A 23456-nucleotide genomic window follows, 5' to 3' on the forward strand; every position below is an offset into this window, starting at 1 on the left:
AAAATCTACAATAAACTGTTTCCTTTAGCAAGGAGGCAAATTTAGAGCCATCTTTATGTATGTACACATTGTAGAAAGGACTTCTGGTCCCAAATGTGTCTTTTTGTCCAGAGCCCCCCGCACAACACAATTCTCGATGTCGTCATCATCAAATACAAAGGACAAATGGCTCAACGCTGCTGCCAACAAAAGGCTTAGCAGAATGGCTTTTTAGAAGCAATGTCCAAAGAAAGCTGTGGCCTCTATTCACCACAGGAACCGGAAGAGTCTAAATGCTTTTCCCCTTTTGTGACAGAGAACATCTGCCCTTCCAGGAGAACAATCTCTCCCAACAGTAAGTTTGACATATAGAGAAACAACACCCTTTTTTGATGTGGCTTTCCCATGTCCTTGATTGGGAAACGTGCCCCTTTCAAATGGTTTTACAGCCAGAATCTCCAACTTGCCTAAATGGTACCCATCTTGTTTGTTGCCTAAGCACAAGTGATAAATATTCTGTATGCTGTTAAATTAATTAAACAAAGAGGTCCTTAGACTGAGGTGGCTCTAATGCCATGGAGGCCTACCTAAGCAAACCAAAATCTAAGCCTGTAAATGCCTCAGGGTTACGAAATCAAAACGCTAAGGAGAACCAATCACAAACAGCCAACAGCTCTAAGCTATAGCCAACCAATAACCTCCTTTCTTTGCTTCTGCCTTTTCTCTATAACAGTCTCTCCCCAGCTCCTGTCAGTGGAGCCCTGCTAACCACTTCCAGTTAGGTACTGCCTGATTCGAATGGATTTTTGCTCCAATAAACTCTTAAAATTTTTAATACGCCTCAGTTCATCTTTTAACAATGTAAATAAGTATAAGGCTTCCTTCTGAGAAAAATTTTGGTGTACTAGAATTTTCTGTGCTCCTTTTTGCCAATGCTTAGTTTTTGGTCTCTTTATATAGAACAAGAAGGCAAGGTAAAGAGAGCATTTGGGATTTAGTTGGTGTCTTTGATTAAAATGGCAGCCTAATAATATAATTTCTACTCAAGAGCTATTTCTTTAACATAGATTGATGTAGTTTTAACATGAATTGATGTAGTTTTGAACAGTCATCAAATAAAGAAAATTCAAGGAAACAATGCAGAGCTGAACAGGGGCAATTTGTGGCTCCCAGTGATGCACCCACTGAATAAAGTCAAGACACTTCCAGGATCTTGGCACTGGGCAGTTCACTCCCCAGAAGAAAGGAAGCTCTGTGGTTAGCAAATTCTTTTAAAATCTAGCATGTAGCAGCTTCCTAGTAACTTTATTTTGGAACACTACTCTTAAATGTATGTGAAGTGATTGCCTTTCTAGCTCAGTTTATCCAGAGGATTTTTAAAATGCTAGGCTGAGGTTTAGCCATCTTACTGGCTTTTTACTAGTAACAGGATGTGTTTAAATTCTTTTTGAGAAGACAACTAGATATTATTACATAGAAAATGTAACATTGAGGTGGTGGCCTAGAATTGGAGGGAAAAAGAGGATGGGGAATTAATATTTAATGGGTACAGTTTCAGTTTGAGATGATGAAAAAGTTCTGGAGATGGATGGTGGTGATGGCTGCAGAACAATGTGAATGACATAATGCTACAGAACTGCACACTTACAAATGGTTAAAAGGGTAAATTTTCTGTTATGTATATTTTACCATAATAAAAAAAATAATGATAGGCTAATAAAGATGATTAAGTAATAATTTTAAAAACCTGAGATGTGAGGGGAAAATAACCAGACAGAAAAGAGAGAGAGAAAGAAAAGAAAGGGAAAGAAAAGAAATTGATGAGATCCCCCCATCCACCCAGGGCAGTGGTGGGGGAGGCAGCAGTGATCCTAAGAGGAAAAGTGGGCTTCCCCCCTACCCCCAGTCAAGAAGAGGGTCTCTCACTCAGAAAATAGTGACTGAGCACCTGCAATGAGAGGCTGCTGAGAGTGGTGGAGAATTTAATAACAGAACCCACCCTTCAGCAAACAAGGTAAATCAAGCCATTAAAAAATTAACTGCATATGAATGGCCAAAAAGCACATCAAAAGATATTCAGTATCATTAGCCATCAGGGAAATGCAAATCAAAACCACAATGAAATGCCACTTTACACCCACTAGGATGGTTACTATCAAAACACAGACAATACCAAGTGTTGGCTAAGATGTCGTAGGGGAGGAAAAACTATTCCTCTACCCTCTACGTTCTTCTGGCTGGTCTAAGAATTAAATTGACATGAGACAGAATAACAGGAGAAAATCAAACAAAGTTTAACATGTTACATGGGAAAAACCCACGAAAACTGAGTAACTCGCCAAAATGGCGGAAGCCACCACCTTAAATACTATCTTCGGCTAAGGACAAAGGAGGATGTTGGGGGTAGTGGTTTGGGACTTCAAAGGGGAGGAAGGCAATTTACATGGAGAGGGAAAAGCTAATGTTTGATAAACAAGTGTTTGCTGGGCCATCTATAGACAATGAGACCCGAGAGAGAACTTTGATAAAAATGGCCTTGCTAGTGCCTTCCTGTCAACCACACCTAGAGTTATCTATGGTGATAGCTCCTTCCTGGGACAGGCTTTCTATCTTAAATTCTTTTAGGCAGTTAGGGGGAAGGTCAAAGTTTCTTCCTGAGTCTTTTGTTCTCCAAAATAATCATGCCAGAGACCACATTTTGGGGTGGCAAACTCTGATCCCCCACAATGTGAAAAAATTAAGACCCTCATCCACTGCTGGTGGGAGTGTAAAATGGTGTAGTCACTTTGGAAAACAATCTGACAGTTCTTCAAGAAGTTAAACACAGATTTACCATATGATCCAGCAATTCCAGTCTAGGTACATACCCATGACAAATGAAAACATGTCCACACAAAGACTTGAACGTGAATGTTCACAGCAGCATTATTCATAACAGCCAAAAAGTGGAAACTTTTGGGGAAACCCAAAAGTCCACCAACTTGTGAATGGACTAAGAAACAAAACAAGACACTGGTACATCCATGAAATGAAATACTATTCAGCATTAAAAGAAATAAAATATTGCTAGAGGCCACAGCATGGATGAACCTCAAAAACACCAGGCTAAGTGAAAAAAGCCAGATACAAAAGACCACATGTTGTATGATTCCATTTATATGAAATGTCCAGAACAGGCAAATCTGTAGAGACAGAAAGTAGGTTAGTGTTTGCTTGGGATTGGGGATGGGAACAGAGGTAAACTGTAACGGGAGATGAGGGATCTTACATGAAAATGTTACAAAACTGGATTATGGTGATGGTTGATAAATTTACTAAAAACCATTGAATTCTACACTTAAATGTGTCAACTTTATAGTATGTAAATTATAGACCTCAATTAAGTTGTGTAAAAAAAAGGAACGGCAATTTAGAGGTTCTAACAAGTGAAAAACAAACAAAACACTGAGGACAGTGGCATGAGGGGTAAGCAGGAAGGGAGCGTGAGGTGAGACACCGGGAGTAGATCCGAGGCAGGCTAGCAGTCCAGCTTAACTGCGGTCTAGATAAAGATAGGTCTTCCTTTGTTCATTCATATATTTGTTCATTCAACAAATACCGACAGTTGGACACGTGCTAGATGCTCAGTGAGGAGCTGGGGATGCATGCCCTTAAGCAAATTACATTCTAGCAGGGGAGACTGAACATTACGCAATGACCTCTGTGGTTATTTCTGTGACTGGCCAGGAAGGAGAAATACCAGGTCCTGTGAGAGCATGTAACAAACAATACTGGTCAGAAAGTGCTGTTTGAGGAGATAATATTGGAGCCAAAGACTGGGCTCTAAAGAGGAGTTAACCAGGCGAGGAGAGCGGGGAAGGGAGAGGAGGATCAAGGAAGCTGTGAACAAAAGCCACGGGGTTTTAAAAAGCAGAGCACCGGCAGGAGTATGGTCCTTGTTCTAAGGGCAATGGGAAGGCTGGCAGGGCTTTGAGCAGAGGGACATCATCAGATTGGCCTTTTTAGAACATCCCTCTGGCTGCAGGCAGGCTGGGTGGAGAGGGCAGGGATGGGTACAGAGAGAGACACAGTGGAAGGTAGGGCTAGAAATGACATTGCCTTGGAGTGAGGAAATCTAGAATGCCAGGAGGAGCAGTTTGAGTCTTAGTGTTCAGAGGGATGTAATCAAAGGGTTTTAAACAGGAAGGTCCCCAAGTCCTTTCTCAGATCAGCTAGACACCCAGAGAGCCGGAGCAGTGGCAGGGCTCATGTGGCCACACCCAACACTGCTTTAGTGGTATGCTAAGACTGCATTTTCCCAAACTGACCACAAAAGTCACCTTAAGCAAAGTTAAAAATGTTAATTCTTGGGGCTGGCCTGGTGGTGTAGTGGTTAAGTTCGCGCGCTCCGCTTCAGCGGCCCAGAGTTCACAGGCTCAGATTCCGGGTGCGGATCTACACACTGCCTATCAGGCCATGCTGTGGCAGGCGTCCCACACATAAAGTAGAGGAAGGGGCACGGATGTTAGCCCAGGGCCAGTCTTCCTCAGCAAAAAGAGGAGGATTGGCAACAGATGTTAGCTCAGAGCTAACCTTCCTCAAAAACAAACAAACAAAAAATGCTAATTCTTAGACCCTGATCTGAATCTGAATTTTGAAAGGAAAAGGCTGGGAAGCTATATTTTTGTTGTTATTTTTTACACTGCTGCAGGTGATTCTCATGGTCAGGCAAGTTTTAGAAAATACTGACCCATACATTTTTTTTTTAATCAGTGTCTAGACAAGCAGCAAAACAGAATAAAATATAATATAAAAGCAATCCTGAAATATGACTACCCTTTTTTTTCCAGTGAATGGTGATCCAGGCTGAAAAAGGTTAGTGGTTCTCTCAAAACAAGAACAGGTAAAAACAATTTGCAAAAGTCTATTCGCATAGACCAATAAGAAAATAGTTATGGATGTGTATAATATGGGTTTTCAGCCTCTTTGGCAATGGCACTCAAGAAGAGGAGGTGTAACTCTTGGTGGATCTGAGTGCATTCATTTCCCAGGGCTGCCATAAGAAATTACCACAAACTTGGTGGCTTAAAACAACAGAAATTTGGGCCAGCCTGGTGGCCTAGTGGTTAAGTTCAGTGCACTCTGCTTCAGTGGCCTGGGGTTCAGTTTCTGGGTGTGGACCTACACCACTCGTCAGTGGCCATGCTGTGGCAGTGACCCACACACAAAATAGAGGAAGACTGGAGACAGATGTTAGCTCAGGGCACATCTTTGTCAGCAAAACAACAACAACAACAACAACAACAACAACAACAACAACAAGAAAACCCCCAGACATTTATTCTCTCACAATTCTGGAGGCCAGAAGTCCAAAATCAAGGTATTGGCAGGGCTGTGCTCCCTCTGGAGGCTCTAGGGGAGAGTCCTTCCTTGCCTCGTCCAGCTTCTGGTGGCTCCATGTTCTTTGGGGCTTGGGTCTGTATATAACTCCAATATCTGCCTCTGTTTCTTCACACGGCCTTCTTCTCCACATGTGTTTCCTCTTCTTCTGTCTCTTATAAGGACATGTGTCATTGGACTTAGGTCCTACCTGGTTAATCTAGGATGATCTTGTCTTGAGATTCTTAATTACATCTGCAAAGACCCTTTCTCCAAATAAGGTCATATTCACAGGTACCAGGGTTAGCACTTAGACATACCATTTTTGGTGAAAGGAAGGAGTTCACAATTCAGCCTACTACACTGAATGATTTATAACTGTTGGGGAGGCCCATATGATGCTCCTACCTACATCAGTGTATTTCGAGGGTGTTTTTTTTTTTTTTTTTTTTTTGGTGAGGAAGGTTAGCCCTGAGCTAACATCCATTGCCAATCCTCCTCTTAAGGAAGACTGGCCCTGGGCTAACATCCATGCCCATCTTCCTCTACTTTATATGGGACGCCGCCACAGCATGGCTTGACAAGCGGTGCGTTAGTGCGCGCCCGGGATCCGAACCTGTGAACCCCGGGCCGCCGAAGCAGAGTGCACACACTTAACCACCGAGCCACCAGGCTGGGCCCTCGAGGGTGTTTTTAATATAAATGCTCTTAGTTCAATGTTCCTTAGAATGACAGAAGTTTGTTTATGAATGAATTCACTTGTCTGAGTCATGTATATTTTTAGAAGCATGACTTTGTCATTTCAAGATAAGACATGGTATTAAAAGGCTACATGTAGTAGACAAAACCACATTCAGACAATTATGACACTGCAAAAAGTTTTGCACCTTTTTCAGAAAGAAAATTTCTAAGCACTAAGATAGATACATCTATCACAAGAAGAGCAATATGGAGGAAAACACTATTTTAGTGATTTCTGCTGATATTCCCCTTGGGGAGAGTCAATGTGTCAAGTTTTATCGTAATTAATGTTTTAACGAAATATTTTGTTTTCCCAAGGCACAAGGCAGGAATAGCTGATATTGCAAGGATATGTGAAGTAGCTATTAGAAACAGGAATAGCTATAGATACATAAATATATGATGAGGAGCCTGTAGTTAATTAATGAACATCAGGCACTTATAGACACAGAAAAAAAATACTTTAAGATAGATACAAGGGGGGCCAGCCCCGTGGCTTAGCGGTTGAGTGCCCGTGCTCCGCTACTGGCGGCCGGGGTTCGGATCCCGGGCGCGCACTGACGCACCGCTTCTCTGGCCATGCTGAGGCCGAGTCCCACATACAGCAACTAGAAGGATGTGCAGCTATGACATACAGCTATCTACTGGGGCTTTGGGGGAAAAATAAATAAATAAAAATTATTAAAAAAAAATATATCAATTAAAAAAAAAAAAAGATAGATACAAGGGCAGGATGGATACATAAAGCAGTGTGGGGTGGGAAATAGCATGATACCAAAGAAAAAAATTGATGGTTGCTGCATAATTGAACAACCTAAAGAAGATCTAAACAGAAGCATTTCCCTAAATTACATCCACCTAGAGGTTTCACAACCCCTTTATTGAGAAGAGACTGGTATCAACAGAGAAACTTAATAATATTTGTAGGAATTATTGGTGTATTTAAATATATTTCTATTTTGCTTAACTTTTAAAAGTGTATAGTGTTCATTCTTCAAAGTGGGTTCAGTTCTTGTGAACTAAAAATCCTCTGTTCTTATAAAATATTCTCAGGTATTCATTAAAAGAGGAGAGAAAGAAAGATTGAGCACAGCATCTAAACTGGATGGGCCCCAATAAAACTTCAGTCAAGAGCCTGGTACCAAGGATGAGTACACTGATTAATTGGCAACCTTATACAATGAGACATGGGCAAGACTCATTTCTATCAGAATATGCCATTTGCTTTCATAAAACTTCAGTCTTTCTGATCACTTAAATGGTTGCACCACATCTGCAGCTATACCAGCAACATATCTGAGAAACTAATTCTTAAAATGATGACAGATTCCAAAATAGCACTAAATCTAAATCCATCAAGTTTTACTGTCAGCATCCATCCATCTCTATCTACTGTGGTCAGGGACTTCTCGATCTTTGCAATAATAGCCAGCGAAACACCAATACATCATTGCAATTTATATTATTGTCCTGCAAATTCTGTTAAACATAATTACAAGCAAACGAACTTTCAGCACTGGATAATTATTATTTAGGTTAGTTGACTTTTTTTGTGTGTGTGTGAGGAAGATCAGCCCTGAGCTAACATCCATGCCAATCCTCCTCTTTTTGCTGAGGAAGACCAGCCCTGGGCTAACATCTGTGCCCATCTTCCTTCACTTTATATGGGATGCCGCCACAGCAGGGCCTGACAAGCAGTGCCTCGGTGCACGCCCTAGATCCGAACCCGGGCTGCCAGCAGTGGAGCGCACGCACTTAACCACTACACCACGGGGCCGGCTCCAATTAGTTGACATTTTTAAGCAGTCAGGCTACTATCCCATCTTTCACTTAATTTCACGGTGGTATCTTTGTTTGCTTTCTCTAACATTTTTAACACAGATAAAATAAGTTCAGTCTTCATATTACAAAGGAAAGCTTGAATACATTCATCCTGTATATTATTTGTACAACTTCTACACCCATATCTGCAGGGGACACGTTCCAAGACCCCCAGTGGGTGCCTGAAACCGATATACCAAACCCTATATATACTATGTTTATTCCTACACATACGTACCTACAATAAAGTTTACTTATAAATTAAGCATAGAAAGAGAACAATAACCAATAATGAAATAGAACAATTATAACAATATACTGTAATAAAAGTTACTGTAAATCTTAGCAACCTCAGCATATGATTTCTTTCCTTATTAAGTCAAGAACTTTCACCTTTTCATGTAAAGTAAGCACTTTACAGCTTCTCTTTGGCATATCTGAATTGCCAGCATCACTAGTCTTGTGCTTTAGTGCCATTATTAAATAAAATAAGGGTTACTTGAACACCAGCCCTGTGATACTGCACCAGTTATCTGATAACCGAGATGACTAAGTGACTAGCAGGTGGGTAACGTGTATAGTGTGGATCCGCTGGACAAAGGGGTTGATTCCTGTCCTGGGCGGGACGGAGCGGGAAGCCATGAGATTTCATCGCGCTACTCAGAACAGCATGCAATTTAAAACTTATGACTTGCTTATTTCCGGAATTTTCCATTTAATATTTTCGGACCACAGTTGGCCATGGGTAACTGAAATTGTGGAAAGTGAAACCACGGATAAGGGGGGACTACCGTACTAATAAGTCCAGGAGTGAAATATCTCAAGTTATATCTTAATATAGAAACAGACATTACTTTTTGTTTGTCAAAGAAAAATTCGTAAGTGGCATATATTTAAATTCTGTTCATTGAAGCAAAAATGTTAGAAAGTCCTCCCATCTCCAGCCTCTGTTAACCGAAACACAAACAGAATTCAAGAGAAGAGGACCATTCCTTTGTGTCTATTTCAGTAATGGAAGGGAAGTGGTTGAGTCTGATAAATTTTGCTACCGATTCCTTAATCTAGGCAATGATTACAAATTCATGTATTTAATTAGAACAGTGATAATTAGGTTGACTTCCAGATGACTCATTTTGTAAACCTCTGGCCATTAGCCTTCCAGCTGGAGCGGGCCATGTGCTGCCTTCCCACTGACATCAGTGGAACTCTTGAGTCAAGATCAAAGCCACTTTATGCCTCTCTGACCTTTCTGCACGATGCACAGTGGGGCCCGGTTTCTCAGCTCAGAATTTTCAGATTTGCTTCACTGTCCCCAACAGGTTCCCTCTTGCAGACAATCTACATGTAGATATTCACTGAAGACCCTACAACCAGCCCATTGGAAACCACAAGTGTTAGACTCTAGAATTCAGGTGGTTTCCTGACCCAGGTCCCAAATTTCAGGAAATCTTATTCTGGTTGACTCACTGAGGCTTTAGTGAATAGAGACAGAACCCCACCAGAGGGCAGGAGCAGTGCTTATTTTGCCCGCAGAAGTCTGCCACAGGCTTACTTTCCTCTAGAGATGCACTTTGAGAATCAAACTTGAGAAAGGATCCCTTACCTTGATAGTCATGTCTGCGCTGGACGTTTCTGTGGCATCCGAGGCTGTGTCGTCTCCCTTTAGCAGCACACTCTCCCACCCGACTCCTGAAAAAAACCGAAACAATGCCATTTGAGCCAAGTGCATTCAAGGGGCACGGATAGATGTCTAACCGCCATGTCACAGATTCTGATCCCATGTGACTTGTAAAGGAAACTGATGATGATCCCCAGTTTACCTGCCTGGCAGCTACTGGGAAAGCTTCCTTTCAGAAGTGTGGTCAGTCAGCCCCTCCAAGTTTGGAGCCCATCGTCTAAATCCTGTATCTTATAGACAGTTCTATTCCTAGCCCAGAGTGGAGAGGAGGTTGGAATAAACTCCTCCAGAATCCAAGCCTCATACTGAGGTCTTATTTGGGCCTCAAAGTGATTCCCAGAACACAGAAACACACATCTGAATCCAACTCAACACCCAACAGAAATGACTCAAGCTTATTCACTGTCCACACACCTACTGGAAATAACAAAGTTGACACTCACTTTTAAAATCTATATATGCTTTCTCTCCAAGTCTTGATAAATGTTAGTGTCCCTTTTTTCTTAAGCTGTCAGATGATCTCCAAGAGCAGACAACTGGCAAGATACAAGGTTTTGCTTCCTCCAACCTCAAAAAAGAGATCAGGGGCTGGTGTTTGGAAATACCATGAACACAAAATATAGCTAAACTACACTAATTCAGATGCAATTATGTGTGCAAATGGAGGTGTAATGGTCTAACTTAGTGAAAAGTTTGAAGTGATGACAAGCATATCTTTAAAAACATAGATTTATTGCAAGTCAAGTCTTCTTAAAAGCTAAAAAAGTAATACTTAGTACAGTTTCTCAGGATCTACTTGAACAAGCAGATACAAATTTTATAATTGGTATAATAACTGCCTGCTTCGATATGAGGGCTCATACTGTAAAGTATTACAAAGATTGTTTTCTTAAACAGGTTAAAATTGTCTGTGTAATATTTGTTTACATTATCAATTTCCTTAAATAATTTTCCCTAAGGATAACTCAAGGACAATATTCATCCCAGACCTGTTTGAATAACCCAAATTCCAAAATTTCAATTGTCCAGCATCATGTTAAACCAGGATTGGCACACTTTTTCTGTTGGCCACATAGTAAATATTTTAGGCTTTGTGGTCATGCTGGTTCTGTTGCAATTTCTCAAGCTGCCATTGCAGAGCTAAAGCAGCCACAGAAAAACATGTAAACAAATGGACATGGCTGGGTTCCAATAAAACTTTATTTACAAAAACAGACACTGGGCCGGATTTAGCCCATGAGACGTGCTGTACCAGCCTCTTTGCTAAACCAAGAGACCATAGATGTGGACAGAAAAGATCGCTATACTTCCACATTTTTGTAAGGATCAATGGGACAAACCAGCTGACGAAACAGTAACAGTTGTTTTCAATTACATGACACTTTAAATAAACTAATATGAATTTAATTAAGTTTTAATAGATTAGCATTGGTTGCATCACCAAATTTTATACTCTGGATCCTTGAGAGCCTCATTTTACAGGATATATGCACAGTGGATTATTCAAGATCCATGCACTACAATTTATTTCAAGGTGCAAATAGCTGTCTTTCACTGGGTTCTAGAAATTGGGTCAGTTTGGTGATTTGCCCTACAATTTCCTCTCAAGAATTGCTGCAAGGAGGTTGTTAGCTTTGTCTTTTTGTGTGTGTGTGTGTGTGAGAAAGATCAACCCTGAGCTAACATCTATTGCCAATCCTCCTACTTTTTTTTTCCCCAAAGCCCCAGTAGATAGTTGTATGTCATAATTGCACATCCTTCTAGTTGCTGTATGTGGGACGCGGCCTCAGCATGGCCAGAGAAGCGGTGCGTCGGTGTGCACCCGGGATCTGAACCCAGGTCGCCAGTGGCGGAGCGGACGCACTTAACCGCTAAGCCATGGGGCCGGCCCCTAGCTTTGTCTTAAATGCACATTTCTGGCAGAGAAATCTTTGCTCCCACGTGACTAGATTATTTCCCTGACTCACCTTGCATTTAACTAATAGCCCCTCCTGGTTTAAGCCACTGTTAATGCCTGTTGGATCTGGCTGGCAGAGAGGCACAGATGTTGGGCATGATGGATAATTATGATATTTAGTTATAAAATAGTTTGAATTATTGTTCAGCAAATATTCATTCCCCTCCTCTCCACTGTGGGAGAAATTTTCTTTCCTGTTTCACTGATGTTTGCTTTGGTCAATGGAATGTTAGTGGAAATAATACAAGCCAAAGTTTGAAATGGACTTATGTGGTGATACTCCTGCACTTCTGCTGTAACCTGAGAAGGACATACCACAGTTGGCCTGCAAGGGAATGAGAGTCATGGGGAGCAGACCTGGAGCTAAGCCAAGTCTAGATCAGCCAACCCCCAACCCAGCTGCCTATGCATGACAATAAAAGCTATTGAGATTGGGGATGATTTGTCAAGAAGCATTATTGTAACAATAGCTAACAGATACAATCTATAACCAAAATTATAGATGAAAATCATTTTGGATAAAGTACTTTTATCTTTAACTATGCAAATATAAGTCCCTTTGTTGCATAAAAATTTCATTTACAAGTATTGATTCCCATTTCTCTCTATATTATCTCACTTTGGGAAGACTCTTTTCTCTGCTACAATCATTCCTTTTGTAAGTAATACTATCTTTATTAAAGGATATATGGCCATAAGAAAGAGATAGGAGGGGCCAGCCCTGTGGCGCAGCGGTTAAGTGAGCGAGCTCTGCTGTGGCGGCCCGAGGGATTGCTGGCCTGGATCCCAGGCGTGCACTGACGCACCGCTCATCAGGCCATGCTTTGGTGGCGTCCCACATAAAGTAGAGGAAGATCGGCACGGATATTAGCCCAGGGCCAATCTTCCTTGGCAAAAAGAGGAGGATTGGCATCGGATGTTAGCTCAGGGCTAGTCTTCCTCACAAAAAAAGAAAGAAAGAAAGAAAGAGATAGGAGACATAAATAGATATATATTCTCAGAATTTTAGCCTGCAATCAAGAAAACACTTCAAATTAGATAGCCTATCATTTAATGGCAGAGTGAGAGAAAACAGACATAACATTTTAATTTAAAAATGTTATTAATCTTGATAAGTTATGAGGACAGAAAAATATTATTTTAAAAGCTAGATGCAAGATTCCTTCTAGGGAGAAAACTGTGTTTTGGAGAACAAAGCAACTTTATGGATCATTAGCGTATGAAAAGATGGGTCCCACATCATGGAAGGAGAAGGAAAAGGAAGATGTCCATTTAGAAGAAGGGAGAACTCGAAAGAAGTTGGGACAAGAATCAACAGGAAGAAATTCTCAGGGGCCAATAAAAAGGATTTTTGAGAACAGTGAAGCTTAAAAATCAATTTTAAATTCTTTATCATGCTGTGTCAGGATGTAAGTCTCCCCTCACTCTCATACCTTCAGTGGAGATCTGTTCTACACCACTGCCTTGTGTTGGTATTGTTTGGTGGAAACTCAATGAGGTCCCACATTTGGACCTTAGGGTACAGAGAAGAGAGTGGCCATGTGCACATGCGAGCTCCCTGCAAAAGTGGAATCTGAGAGCCAGCGCTGATGGCCTAGTGGTTAAAGTTCGGCATGCTCCACTTCAGTGGCACAGGTTTGGTTCCTGGGCGCAGAACTACACCACTCGTCTGTCAGTAGCCATGCTGTGGCGATGGCTCACATAGAAGAACCAGGAGAACTTACAACTATGCACAACTACATACTAGGGCTTTGAGGGAGGGAAAGAAAGAAAAAAAAAAAGGAGGAAGAATGGCGACAGATGTTAGCTTATGGTGAATCTTCCCCCGCAAAAAAAAAAAAAATGTAGAATCTGAGGAGGACATGATGATAAGAATCTTGGATAGGGTACTAGACTTGCATACTACACATGACAGGGCCATGGGTCAATTTTATTTGAAAACCAATGTGCCAGAGATCCTTTCGTCTTGAGGAATTGGAGATGCAAGATGATTGACACTTCTTTATAGAATGATGCTTATACATGTAAAAATGCCACTTCCATTTCCAAAATGGTGATTTCCATTCCACTAACATGTAAATGCACTGCACCACAAGTGGGCAGGGGGATAGCTTACAGCGCTTGTTTGAGATTCCTTCAGCTCTAGGATTTTATCAACGACTTTCAACATTTGCTTTCATGTCCAAGTTGCTGAGATGAATTTCCATGCAACTAAGACGCATGATTTATAACTAAAGCACAAACATTTAGGGGCCGGCCCCGTGGCGTAGTGGTTAAGTGCATGTGCTCCGCTGCTGGCGGCCTGGGTTTGGATCCCAGGCGCGCACCAATGCACCGCTTGTCAGGCCATGCTGTGGCGGTGTCCCATATAAAGTAGAGGAAGATGGGCACAGGTGTTAGCCCAAGGGCAGTCTTCCTCAGCCAAAAAGGGGAGGATTGGCATGGAGGGTAGCTCAGGGTTAATCTTCCTCACAAAAAAAAATAATAAAAATAAAGCACAAACATTTAAACAGCTCAGATGTATAATTGCAAAAGACAAAACATTCCAGTCTTATGTATTTCTATTATTAGTTATATAAACACAATCACTTCTGATTTCAGGGGAAGAACCTATACAAAGAATTTGACGTAAGAATTTTGATAAAAGTATATATATTATTTGGTAGAGTACATATAACATATATATTTCACATATATTTATACATACTGTACTTTCAAATAACCATTTTCTCTTACATCCCCCCTACTCTGCTCAAACTCTTATTTATAACTTCTTTGAGAAATCATATTTTATATCATTCCTACAATTCCTAGCAATACTACTATTTTTATTTCATTTTTAAAAGATTGTATCAAACCTTCAGGAAAAAAATAACATCTTTCTTCCAGAAGATTGTTAAGTTTGCATTTCCCAGTAGTGGGAGAAATTGAAACCTGGCTACTTGAAGCTCGGGTTTGCTTATAAATACTCCATCAGGGACAGTTTTATCAAGATCTTTCAGGAATGAATAACATCAGTCACTATGAATTTTTTGTTGTTGTTACTTTTTATACATCTCCTCACTTAGCTGCAGTCAGAGGAAGAAGTCCATTAGCCCAAGCTTCCAGTTCCTAGCACCAACATCTATGGTCTCTGCTCACAGCAAGCGCTCTGCTGACCGACTCGGCCCCTCTCTCTATGATTTCTGTTGGGAGTAGTATGTATGGGGTCGACAGGGCAGTACAAGAAAAGGAAGGAGGCTGAGCTCAGGGCCTGGCTGGAGAAGCCGGGGACACACACGAGGATCTGCAAGGAGAGGGATTTGGGCTGGTAGCAGGGTAGCCATGAGGGCTTGAGTAGAGGAACCTGTGGACAAAATGGCTTTGTGTGTTTGAACCCAGGGAGACAGGACTAGACTGAGCAATGAAGAAGACAAGCAGGGAAGGAGGCTTGGTGGCCTTCCAGAGAACACTGGCTGACTCCCTCGGTTCTGATCCTGGATAGTACTAAAAAATAAATAAAAATAAAGGGTCAGTGGCCCAGAGGGAGAGGGCAGCACTGCATGGGAGGGCGCTGGCTGTACCCAGACTCCGGGGAATCACAACACGTCCCTAGGGGAAAGCAGAGTAACAAAGAGAGAAAGACAAGTCAGCACGGACCCTTTTGTGCGAGAGAGGGGACTTGCGTTCTAGTTCCTCTGTCCACACAGATTTTAGATAGATCGTTGGACAAAGTGGATGATTGTGGTGGTTATTAGTGCTGCTCACCCAATACTCCTAGTTCTTTCCTCCTGCAGACACATAACAAGATTTCACTTCCTGGCCTCTTTAGAATTGGTGAGGTCATGTGGCTAGTTCTGGATGATGGGTGTGGGCAGCAGTGGCATCTATCACTTCTGGGCTGGAATATTTAATTGCTGATGTAGGACCCTCCAGAGCACCCTTCCCCTCTACCCAGGTGAAGGGCAATGTTCCAGACAGCAGAGATTCTGTTAGCCTGAGTCTCAGCATGAGGGTAATGCAGAGCAGAGACACAGCCAACCCACAATGGCCATGGAGGATGAGAAAGAACTAAACTTTTATTGTTGTAAGCCATGGGATTGGGGGCTGTTTATTACAGCAGCATAACCTAGCCCAATCTTAGGAGAGGAAGGAGCTCTTCCAGACTTGCCTTCCCCACCAACCTCCAGTGCCCATTATGAGAGAGTTCTTTAGATAAATTTGTGTTCTATACTCTGAATCAATTCTGCCATTTAAATTTTGTCTCCTCTACCAGATTATCATGGTCCATACTTTCTACTTCTTGGGGGCCACTCTGTTTCCATTGTGCCCAGTGCTTATGGCATAGGTTAGTTGCATCTCATGAAGGATTTAGGTTCTAGAGACAAAAGGCATAATCCTGCATAGTCAAAACTGCCCTTGAAAATTGCTTAAATCTCCTATATAGTCCAATTTAGCACTATGCTTTAGAAAGCCCAACAGGGCCACTTTTTGTTCCAGCTTTGGAACAGACCGTTTCTTCTGTTAAGTACCAGATGATGCTGTTGGCTTGTACTAAGGATCTTGATGTACAAAAAATATAGATCTTGAAACTTTGGACCTTCTCAGGGTCTGGAGATGCTCAGACTATGAGAGAAAAGAGCAGTTGAAACCAACTTCAGGAACAGCAGATTAACACCTCCTTTGTCATCCTCACACTGGGATGTATCATTTAGAGTGCTTTTGGCTGCAAGTAAAAAAAAGCCTATTTAATAGAGCTTTAAACAGAAGATTGACTGGCTCATGTAACAAGAAGTCCCAAGGTAGTGTGGTGCCAGAGGTGGTTAATTCAATGGCTCCATGGCCTCGCGGCCTCAGTTTGACCTCTCTACAATTCTCTTGACTTTCCTCTGTGGTCGCAAGATGGACACAGCAGTTCCACGCGTCATGAAAACATCCAAGGGCAGGAAAAATGAGGAGTAAATAAGCCTTCCACAGAAACACCTTCCCCACACACCCAAGCTGACCCCCAAAGACTCACCTGTTGAAAACATAGCATAAAAGTCTATTCCTAAGCCACTTCTGGAAAAAGGAAATGGCATTATCAAAATTGGCTTGGAGCTAATAAGTCAAGTTTATCACTGGGTTGAGGAGGGTGTCAGCCTTCTCTGAGCACACGGCCACTTGGAGGATGAACAAAGGAACAAAAGAGGATCTTGGCCGGCAAGAAAGAAGGGGACAGGTTGATGGCTGTTGGACAGGCAACCAGTAGAGTCTGTCACAAGAGGACACGTACATCAATTGGAACGGTAGACAGAATCACTAATACTTTATAAATTTCTATTTTTCTTCTCTTTCTCTCTCATCATTTTAGCTGGAATTATACACTTGAATTCATTTAAGTTAAATACACCAGTGATGTTGGGACTCAGCCTTGTCTTTCAGTGACAGCTCCTTGGTGATGGTGTCTCAGCTCAGCCCCAGAGTGACATCTCCACTTCCTCCCTCCACCGTGAATGCACAGACCTGATCATTAGCCCCACTTGTTGGGACATTCATTAGGGCCTGAGCAGAGAGAGCCCTTACATGTGTCTGTCTGATATGTTTGCCCATCAATGCTGCCTTAGAGGACCCTTATCAACTAGCTTGTAAGCACTTGTAGGAAGGGACTGGGCTTGATACCCAGTTAGTCTCACCCAACTGTCTGTTAAATGGGAAGTGTTAGTTTGGGGCAGCCAGGTTTGAAGGATAGGAGCTGCAGAATGGGGCCTGGGTAAGAGCAGAGAGTGCTCAAAGGAGAAAAGAGGAATGCTAAAGAAAAAGGTGTGGGGGGCCCGCCCAGTGGCGTAGTGGTTAAGGTCACGTGCCCTGCTTCGGCAGTGCAAGGTTCGCAGGTTCAGATCCCGGACACGGATCTATACACCGCTCTTCAAGCCATGCTGTGGCGGCGTCCCACATGCAAAATAGGGGGAAAAAAGCAGGCCAGCCCCTGGTGGGGCCTTTTTAGATGCTTCCAACCTTCTTATCCATCCTGGCTATTCTCTTCCTTCTCACACCTCTGCCTCAACCCTCATCAGCCCATTGACCCAGACCATTATAGAACTTCGAGGAGGTCTAGAGCCCAGCCTTTCATGTTTCAGTGAGAGAACTGAGGACCTGAGGTGGAAAACAATGTGCCAAGGTCTCACAGAGAGTAGCTGCTAAGCTGGGACTGAAAGTGATAAGATTGATTTCCTAGACCAGGGTTTCTCTTGGGGCCCAAATTATATCAACTCCATTTTACAGACAAAAGATAGATGCATTGTGAAATCATTTTGCTTGATTACAATGAACAAAATGGGGTTAGGGCCTGGGTTTCACCACCTCTTAGCTCTCTTCCTCATCCAAGTCTCTGCAGAGTGCCATGGAAGGGAGACTTGGCCAGATATTTCTCTTCCTTTTAATTGCCTTTGGCTCTCAAAAATCTCACTTTGTTCTTGAAGGAGTTCTCAGCAGGCTGGTCATTAAAACTCAGCGGAACTTCAGAACAATGATTTGCCTTTAAACACTCGGCTTTGGGAAACCCCACCCAAGGATAAGCTGATGGGGCCTGCTTCCTCTGGATGGGAAGCCCTGCCCAGGGGCTTGGAGGAGTAGGGCAGGATGTAACCCCACCCCACCCCACCCCACTCCAGGTGCTGGCTCATCCTCGTCCCTGAGCCCCAATTTTCTCTTCCTTGGGACTGTTAAAAAGAAACAATGGGTCCAAAATGGAGTCACTTACACTAAGCCCCACAAGACTTAATACCTAACCTGATTGCAGCCTCTCCCAGGAGAGGAATTTTAAACCAATCAGTCTGGAATTTCCTGATCAACACCAGTGAGGTAATCTGCCTGATAAGACCCCATGCTTTCCCCTAAGGGAAGGTGTCTTTGCCTGAAATAATCCACTCTTTTAACTTCTTCTTCCTACACTCTTTCTGCCTATAAAAACTCCATTCTGTACAACGCTTTGGCACTCCCCTTTGTTTACTAGATGGGATGCTGCCCAGTTCATGAATCGTTTAATAAAGACAATTAGATCTTCAACCTTCCTCAGTTGAATTTTGTTTTTTAACAGGACAGATGTAAGGGCCAGGCCCTGGGGCCTCTAGAAGCAATGATGGCAGGGACATTCCCCTGCTCTTGGCTCCTCTTCCTGAGAAGAGCTCATTGGGAAAGAGAAAGGTCCACATTTTGGATGACAAGTTATTCTTCTCAAACTCACCCAGAAGTCATTGGACCCCCCTCCTCCACCCATTCGCCCCCGAGTATGGGAAGCCTCTTTGGGTGCCTCTGAGGGGTAGATGTTCAGGTGGCTCAAAGATGCAAAAAGAAAAACCTTAAGGTCTTGCCAAGTGTCCCCCCATGACTTCTTGACCCCACTGCTCTCCCCGCCAACCTGGTCACAATAATATCAGTCATGACAGCCAAAGTGTACTGAGGACGTACCGTGGGTCAAGGACTAGATCTTTATGTGTATCATCTCATGTAATCCTCATACAATACAGGTACATGAGGCAGGTACAATATCATCCCCACGTTACAGATGAGAAAACTGAGGCTTAAAAGACTTAAAACTGAACTAGTAAGTGATGGAACCCTGACCTCAACTCTGCAGCCCTCTGAAGCCCTCTGACCTCAGAGGCTATTTGCTTAACCAGTACACCTTACTACCATTCAAAAGATTAATATTTCTTTGGGTTTCAGAGATAGGGGAACAGAAAGCTTGAGGACATATTGAAAAACAACAAGATTCACAGAGGGGAAATTTTCTTCCCTGAGTTCCCATTCAAGCTGGCTTCTGAGCTCACAATGCGCAGATCAAATCAAGGTTTGATAGTAGGGCCCCTAGAGAGATATATAGTCACAGCTGGCACTGAACCGGATCCAGTGCAATTCAGCAAACATTTACTAAGGGTTTACAGGGCCTCTCTGTGGCAACTAGGATGGGGCAGTTCTCCTTTCACGCAGGAAGAGCACCAAGACATGGTTCTGTGGGATCCCAGGACAATCCAGTTCTGCAGAGGGTGACCTGAGCAGCACAACTTTGGAAAGATGGAAGAGGATTAAGACTATGAAAGCAGGGCCGGCCCCGTGGCTTAGCGGTTAAGTGCGCGCGCTCCGCTGCTGGCGACCCTGGTTCGGAATCCCGGGCACCCACCGACACACCGCTTCTCCAGCCACGCCGAGGCCACGTCCCACATACAGCAACTAGAAGGATGTGTAACCATGACATACAACTATCTACTGGGGCTTTGGGGAAAATAAATAAATAAATAAATAAAAATTAAAAAAAAAAAATTGGATTGTTTTAAAAAAAAAAAAAGACTATGAAAGCACCTAGCGCCTCTGAGCTCCACTTTGGATTTAGACACCCCACAAAAAAACCCCAGGATAGGGGCCGGCCCGGTAGCGTGGTGGTTAAGTTCGAGTGCTCTGCTTTGCTGCCCCGGGGTTCGCGGGTTCAGATCCTGGGCGAGGACCTCTCATCAAGCCATGCTGTGGTGGCGTTGCACACACAAAATAGAGGAAGATTGGCACAGATGTTGGCTCAGGGACAATCTTTCACAAGCAAAAAGAGGAAGATTGGCAACAGATGTTAGCTCAGGGCCAATCTTCCTCACCAAAAAAAAAAAAAAACCCATGACAAACTTTGGGTGATCTGAGAGGCAACCATGTGTAGGAGAAGAGGTGAAACTTACAGCCTCCTGGGCTGGAAAATGGTTTGCTGATTCCACTTGATCTCTCTCTGTAAGCTCAGGGTAAGAAGGAGTAACAGTAATACCAATAATATCAGCTATCCTATCTTGAGTGCCTATCATGTGCTCTTCGTTGTGCTATATTTAACATATATTATCTCACTAAGAGTCAAAAACCTCAAATGAAGTAAGCACTATTTTTACCCTCATTTTCCAGATAACAAAAATGAGGCTTAGACAGGTAAATAATTTGCACAAGAACACACAACAGGTAATGAGCAGATCTGGGGTGTGGATAAGGCTCTCCAATTCGAGCACTCAGGCTGCAATATGCTGTTGCTAATCACCTCTGCTAACCATAGTGCCCTTGCTTAGAAGGGCAAGAAGGAACGCCCCTCTTGAGATTGAGAAGATATGTGCACGCGTGTACCTGCTGGCCACATGCACACGCTCTATGTAAGCACATTATGTAGAGAAGATTCTTTCTCCGTCACAGCACCTGAGAGTGGGTCGGGAACTGGTGTTTCTTCTCCTGCTCTACTCTCCAAAGTGCATTTTAAGCACCCTTCTGTATGTGAAGGGGGAAGCAGACTCCAACTGCATGAAAATGAGAGCAAAAAAGGATCATGGTAGAATGTTTAAAATGAGTTTTATGAGACCCTTGGGGTCCAAACCAATTTTGAAAATGGTTTGTTTTGGCTGGCCTGAACCAGTCCTCAGAAATTAAAGCCTTTTTAGGCAACCATACTACTTGCAGCAAACTCAAGGGACTGTTCACAAACAGGTTCCCTGCTCAGAGGTTAGAGAACTAACAGCTTAAACCTGGTTTACTCTCAAGTTAATCTGCAGATATTACCATTCAGTGGGGCTCCTCCCCCAATCCAATAAAGAATTCTATTATACTGTCCACAACATCCGTATTATTAGCTTTGCCAGCCTGATTTTACTAGGCTGGAAAGATATTTGATATTTAGGCCCTAAACAATGTGATATAAAACTAAATAAAAACCCAAGCCACCATCTTGGATCCAGTTTCCATGTGACAGGGTTCAGGGCAGGCCACCCCAAGATGTGCCACTCTGGTATGTGGATTATTTTGAGCTGAAGAAATAAAAGCTCAGAAGAATCATGAAGGACATTTGACCTTACCCCAAACTGCCTAAAAGAGTTTAAGATAAGAGGCCTGTCCCCAGGACAGGCCATCACCACAGACAACTCTGGGTATCGATAGACTAGGAGGGTCCTTGCTAAGCCCATTCTTATCAAAGTTCTGTTTACCAAACATTCACATTTGTAAGGGAAATCTCCGTTTGTAAAGGTACCTCCCTCTCTGTACTGGAAAGAGGGGGAGATGACCTCATCTCGAGAAACTTGTCAACGCAGAAGGCGAGCCCTTAAATCTGCATAATAAACTAACTCTAGTTTACTGTGCTTTTCTGATAATCTCTAATAACTGACTTCCCCAACCCCCAATATCCTCCTTTGTCTTTAGCTGAAGATAGTATTGAAGATGAGAACCTCCACCATTTTGTTGAGTTACTCACTTTCCCTGGGTCTCTTCCATGTATACAAGTTATTAAACTTTGTTTTACTTTCTCCTGCTAAGCTGCCTTTTTAATTATTTGGCCAGCCATAAGAACGTTAAGGGAAAGGGGGGCAGTATTTCTCCCTGTTCCCCAACACATGCAAAAGAGATGCACTGACCTATTAATCATTAAAACAGCAGGTGGTAACAGGAGAATATTTAGGGTCCTCGGGCTCTTTGGAGGTCAACCACCCAGTTGGTGTACTGTGACTTTTGCTCACTTGGCCACAAAAAGGGTGCCACTGGACTGAAGGCACAGCCGCCCTTGGAGACATGAAGAAGCTGGTTTTTGCCATGCCTTTCCTACCTGATCCCTCCCCTCCATCCCCACTGTAGGTGTGCCGGTTCAGTCCCTCCGAGGTCCCCCAACTCAGATTTGTCTTCCATGTCATCATTATTTTTCAGAAATGTAACTGTGGTCCCATCACTCCCCACTTTAACCTCTTTCCTTGTATTTCCGTTGTGTGCCAGGCACTGTGCTTGGGCTGAGAAGACCCAAATGGAAAGACCTGGTCCTGACCCTCAGAGAGCAGGTCATCTGAGGTGGTTTTCTCTCTAGGCAATCTGATTTCCAGCACCGGTTCTTTCCTTACTGCACTGGGCCTTCCCTGGTTAGGTGGCCAGGATGTTACATTTCCGCCCTGAGTTCTGGGCGCCCTGCCAGCAGAACTTCCTCTCTTTCCCTTGGGGGAGCTGTGGTGGCATCAGGTGACCAGTGGGAGCTCACTCAGCCATTCAGAAAACCCACCTGAATCAAGTAGATATGAACAGGAGAGAATGTTTTAAAAAGAAACTTCTGGAAAGTTCAGGAAGATTCTTAGGGCAATCATCAGCCCAGAAGTTATAAATGGTGACACTTCTAGCTTGTAGACATGCCTCATTTAGTGTTAAATGACTTAATTGCCAATATTTAAAATTTATAAGACTTTACATGAACATCCAAACATCTAGTTTCTCTATGAAAAAAAATAGAAGATTTGGCAAAACTAGGCCCAGTATTCATAGCTCTACCTGGTGGTAACCACTAAGAGCTGAGTAACTAGTACTGCCTTTTCACATGAGATTTGCCTGCTCTGCCAGGGCTCAGTCTCCACCACACCCTACTGTTTTACTTGTGGGTTGACATCACTCATTAATGTTAACTGTCTGGCCCCTGATGGCATCTGAGTTTACAATCACAATCTGGTTTAATTCCCTCAATGTTCCTCATGAGGAGTCTCAGAAAAGTTGAGAACTAATCCCACTTCAAATTCTTTTTTTGAAGATTTTTTGGAGCCGATTGAATTTAAACCATCAATTAAAAAGTTGGCCGGCCCTGTGGCTTGGTGGTTAAGTGCGCGCGCTGCGATGCTGGCGGCCCGGGTTCGGATCCCGGGTGCGCATCAAGGCACCACTTCTCCGTTCATCCTGAGGCCGAGTCCCACATGCAGCAACTAGAAGGATGTGCAGCTGCGACACACAACTATCCACTGGGGCTTTGAGGGGAAAAAATAAAATAAATAAAATCTTTAAAAAAAAAAAAAAAAAAAAGTTGACTAGGCCAAAGCTGGTTAGTAACTCATTACTGAACTGGCAGGAGAACCACATGACCATAGCAAGTTATTTCACCTTGGAAGCCTTAGTTCTCTTTCCCTGTAAAATGAAGGTAGTAATAGAAAA

The 23456-nt window shown here is 42.9% G+C and overlaps 1 protein-coding gene across 4 annotated transcripts in view; it reads right to left on the bottom strand.

The window, feature by feature from the left end:
* PALM2AKAP2 (PALM2 and AKAP2 fusion) overlaps positions 1-23456 on the bottom strand; it is a 327255-nt gene that overhangs the window by 118575 nt on the left and 185224 nt on the right. For all 4 annotated transcript variants that reach the window (XM_087419325.1, XM_087419323.1, XM_087419326.1 and 1 more), the window contains one exon: positions 9503-9588. In XM_087419325.1, the coding sequence (XP_087275451.1) occupies positions 9503-9588 (86 nt within the window). The remainder of the gene's footprint in view (positions 1-9502; positions 9589-23456) is intronic.

This window comes from Ceratotherium simum, chromosome 29, assembly GCF_057802395.1.
Source record: "Ceratotherium simum simum isolate JZ-2026a chromosome 29, ASM5780239v1, whole genome shotgun sequence".
NCBI classification, from domain to species: domain Eukaryota; kingdom Metazoa; phylum Chordata; class Mammalia; order Perissodactyla; family Rhinocerotidae; genus Ceratotherium; species Ceratotherium simum.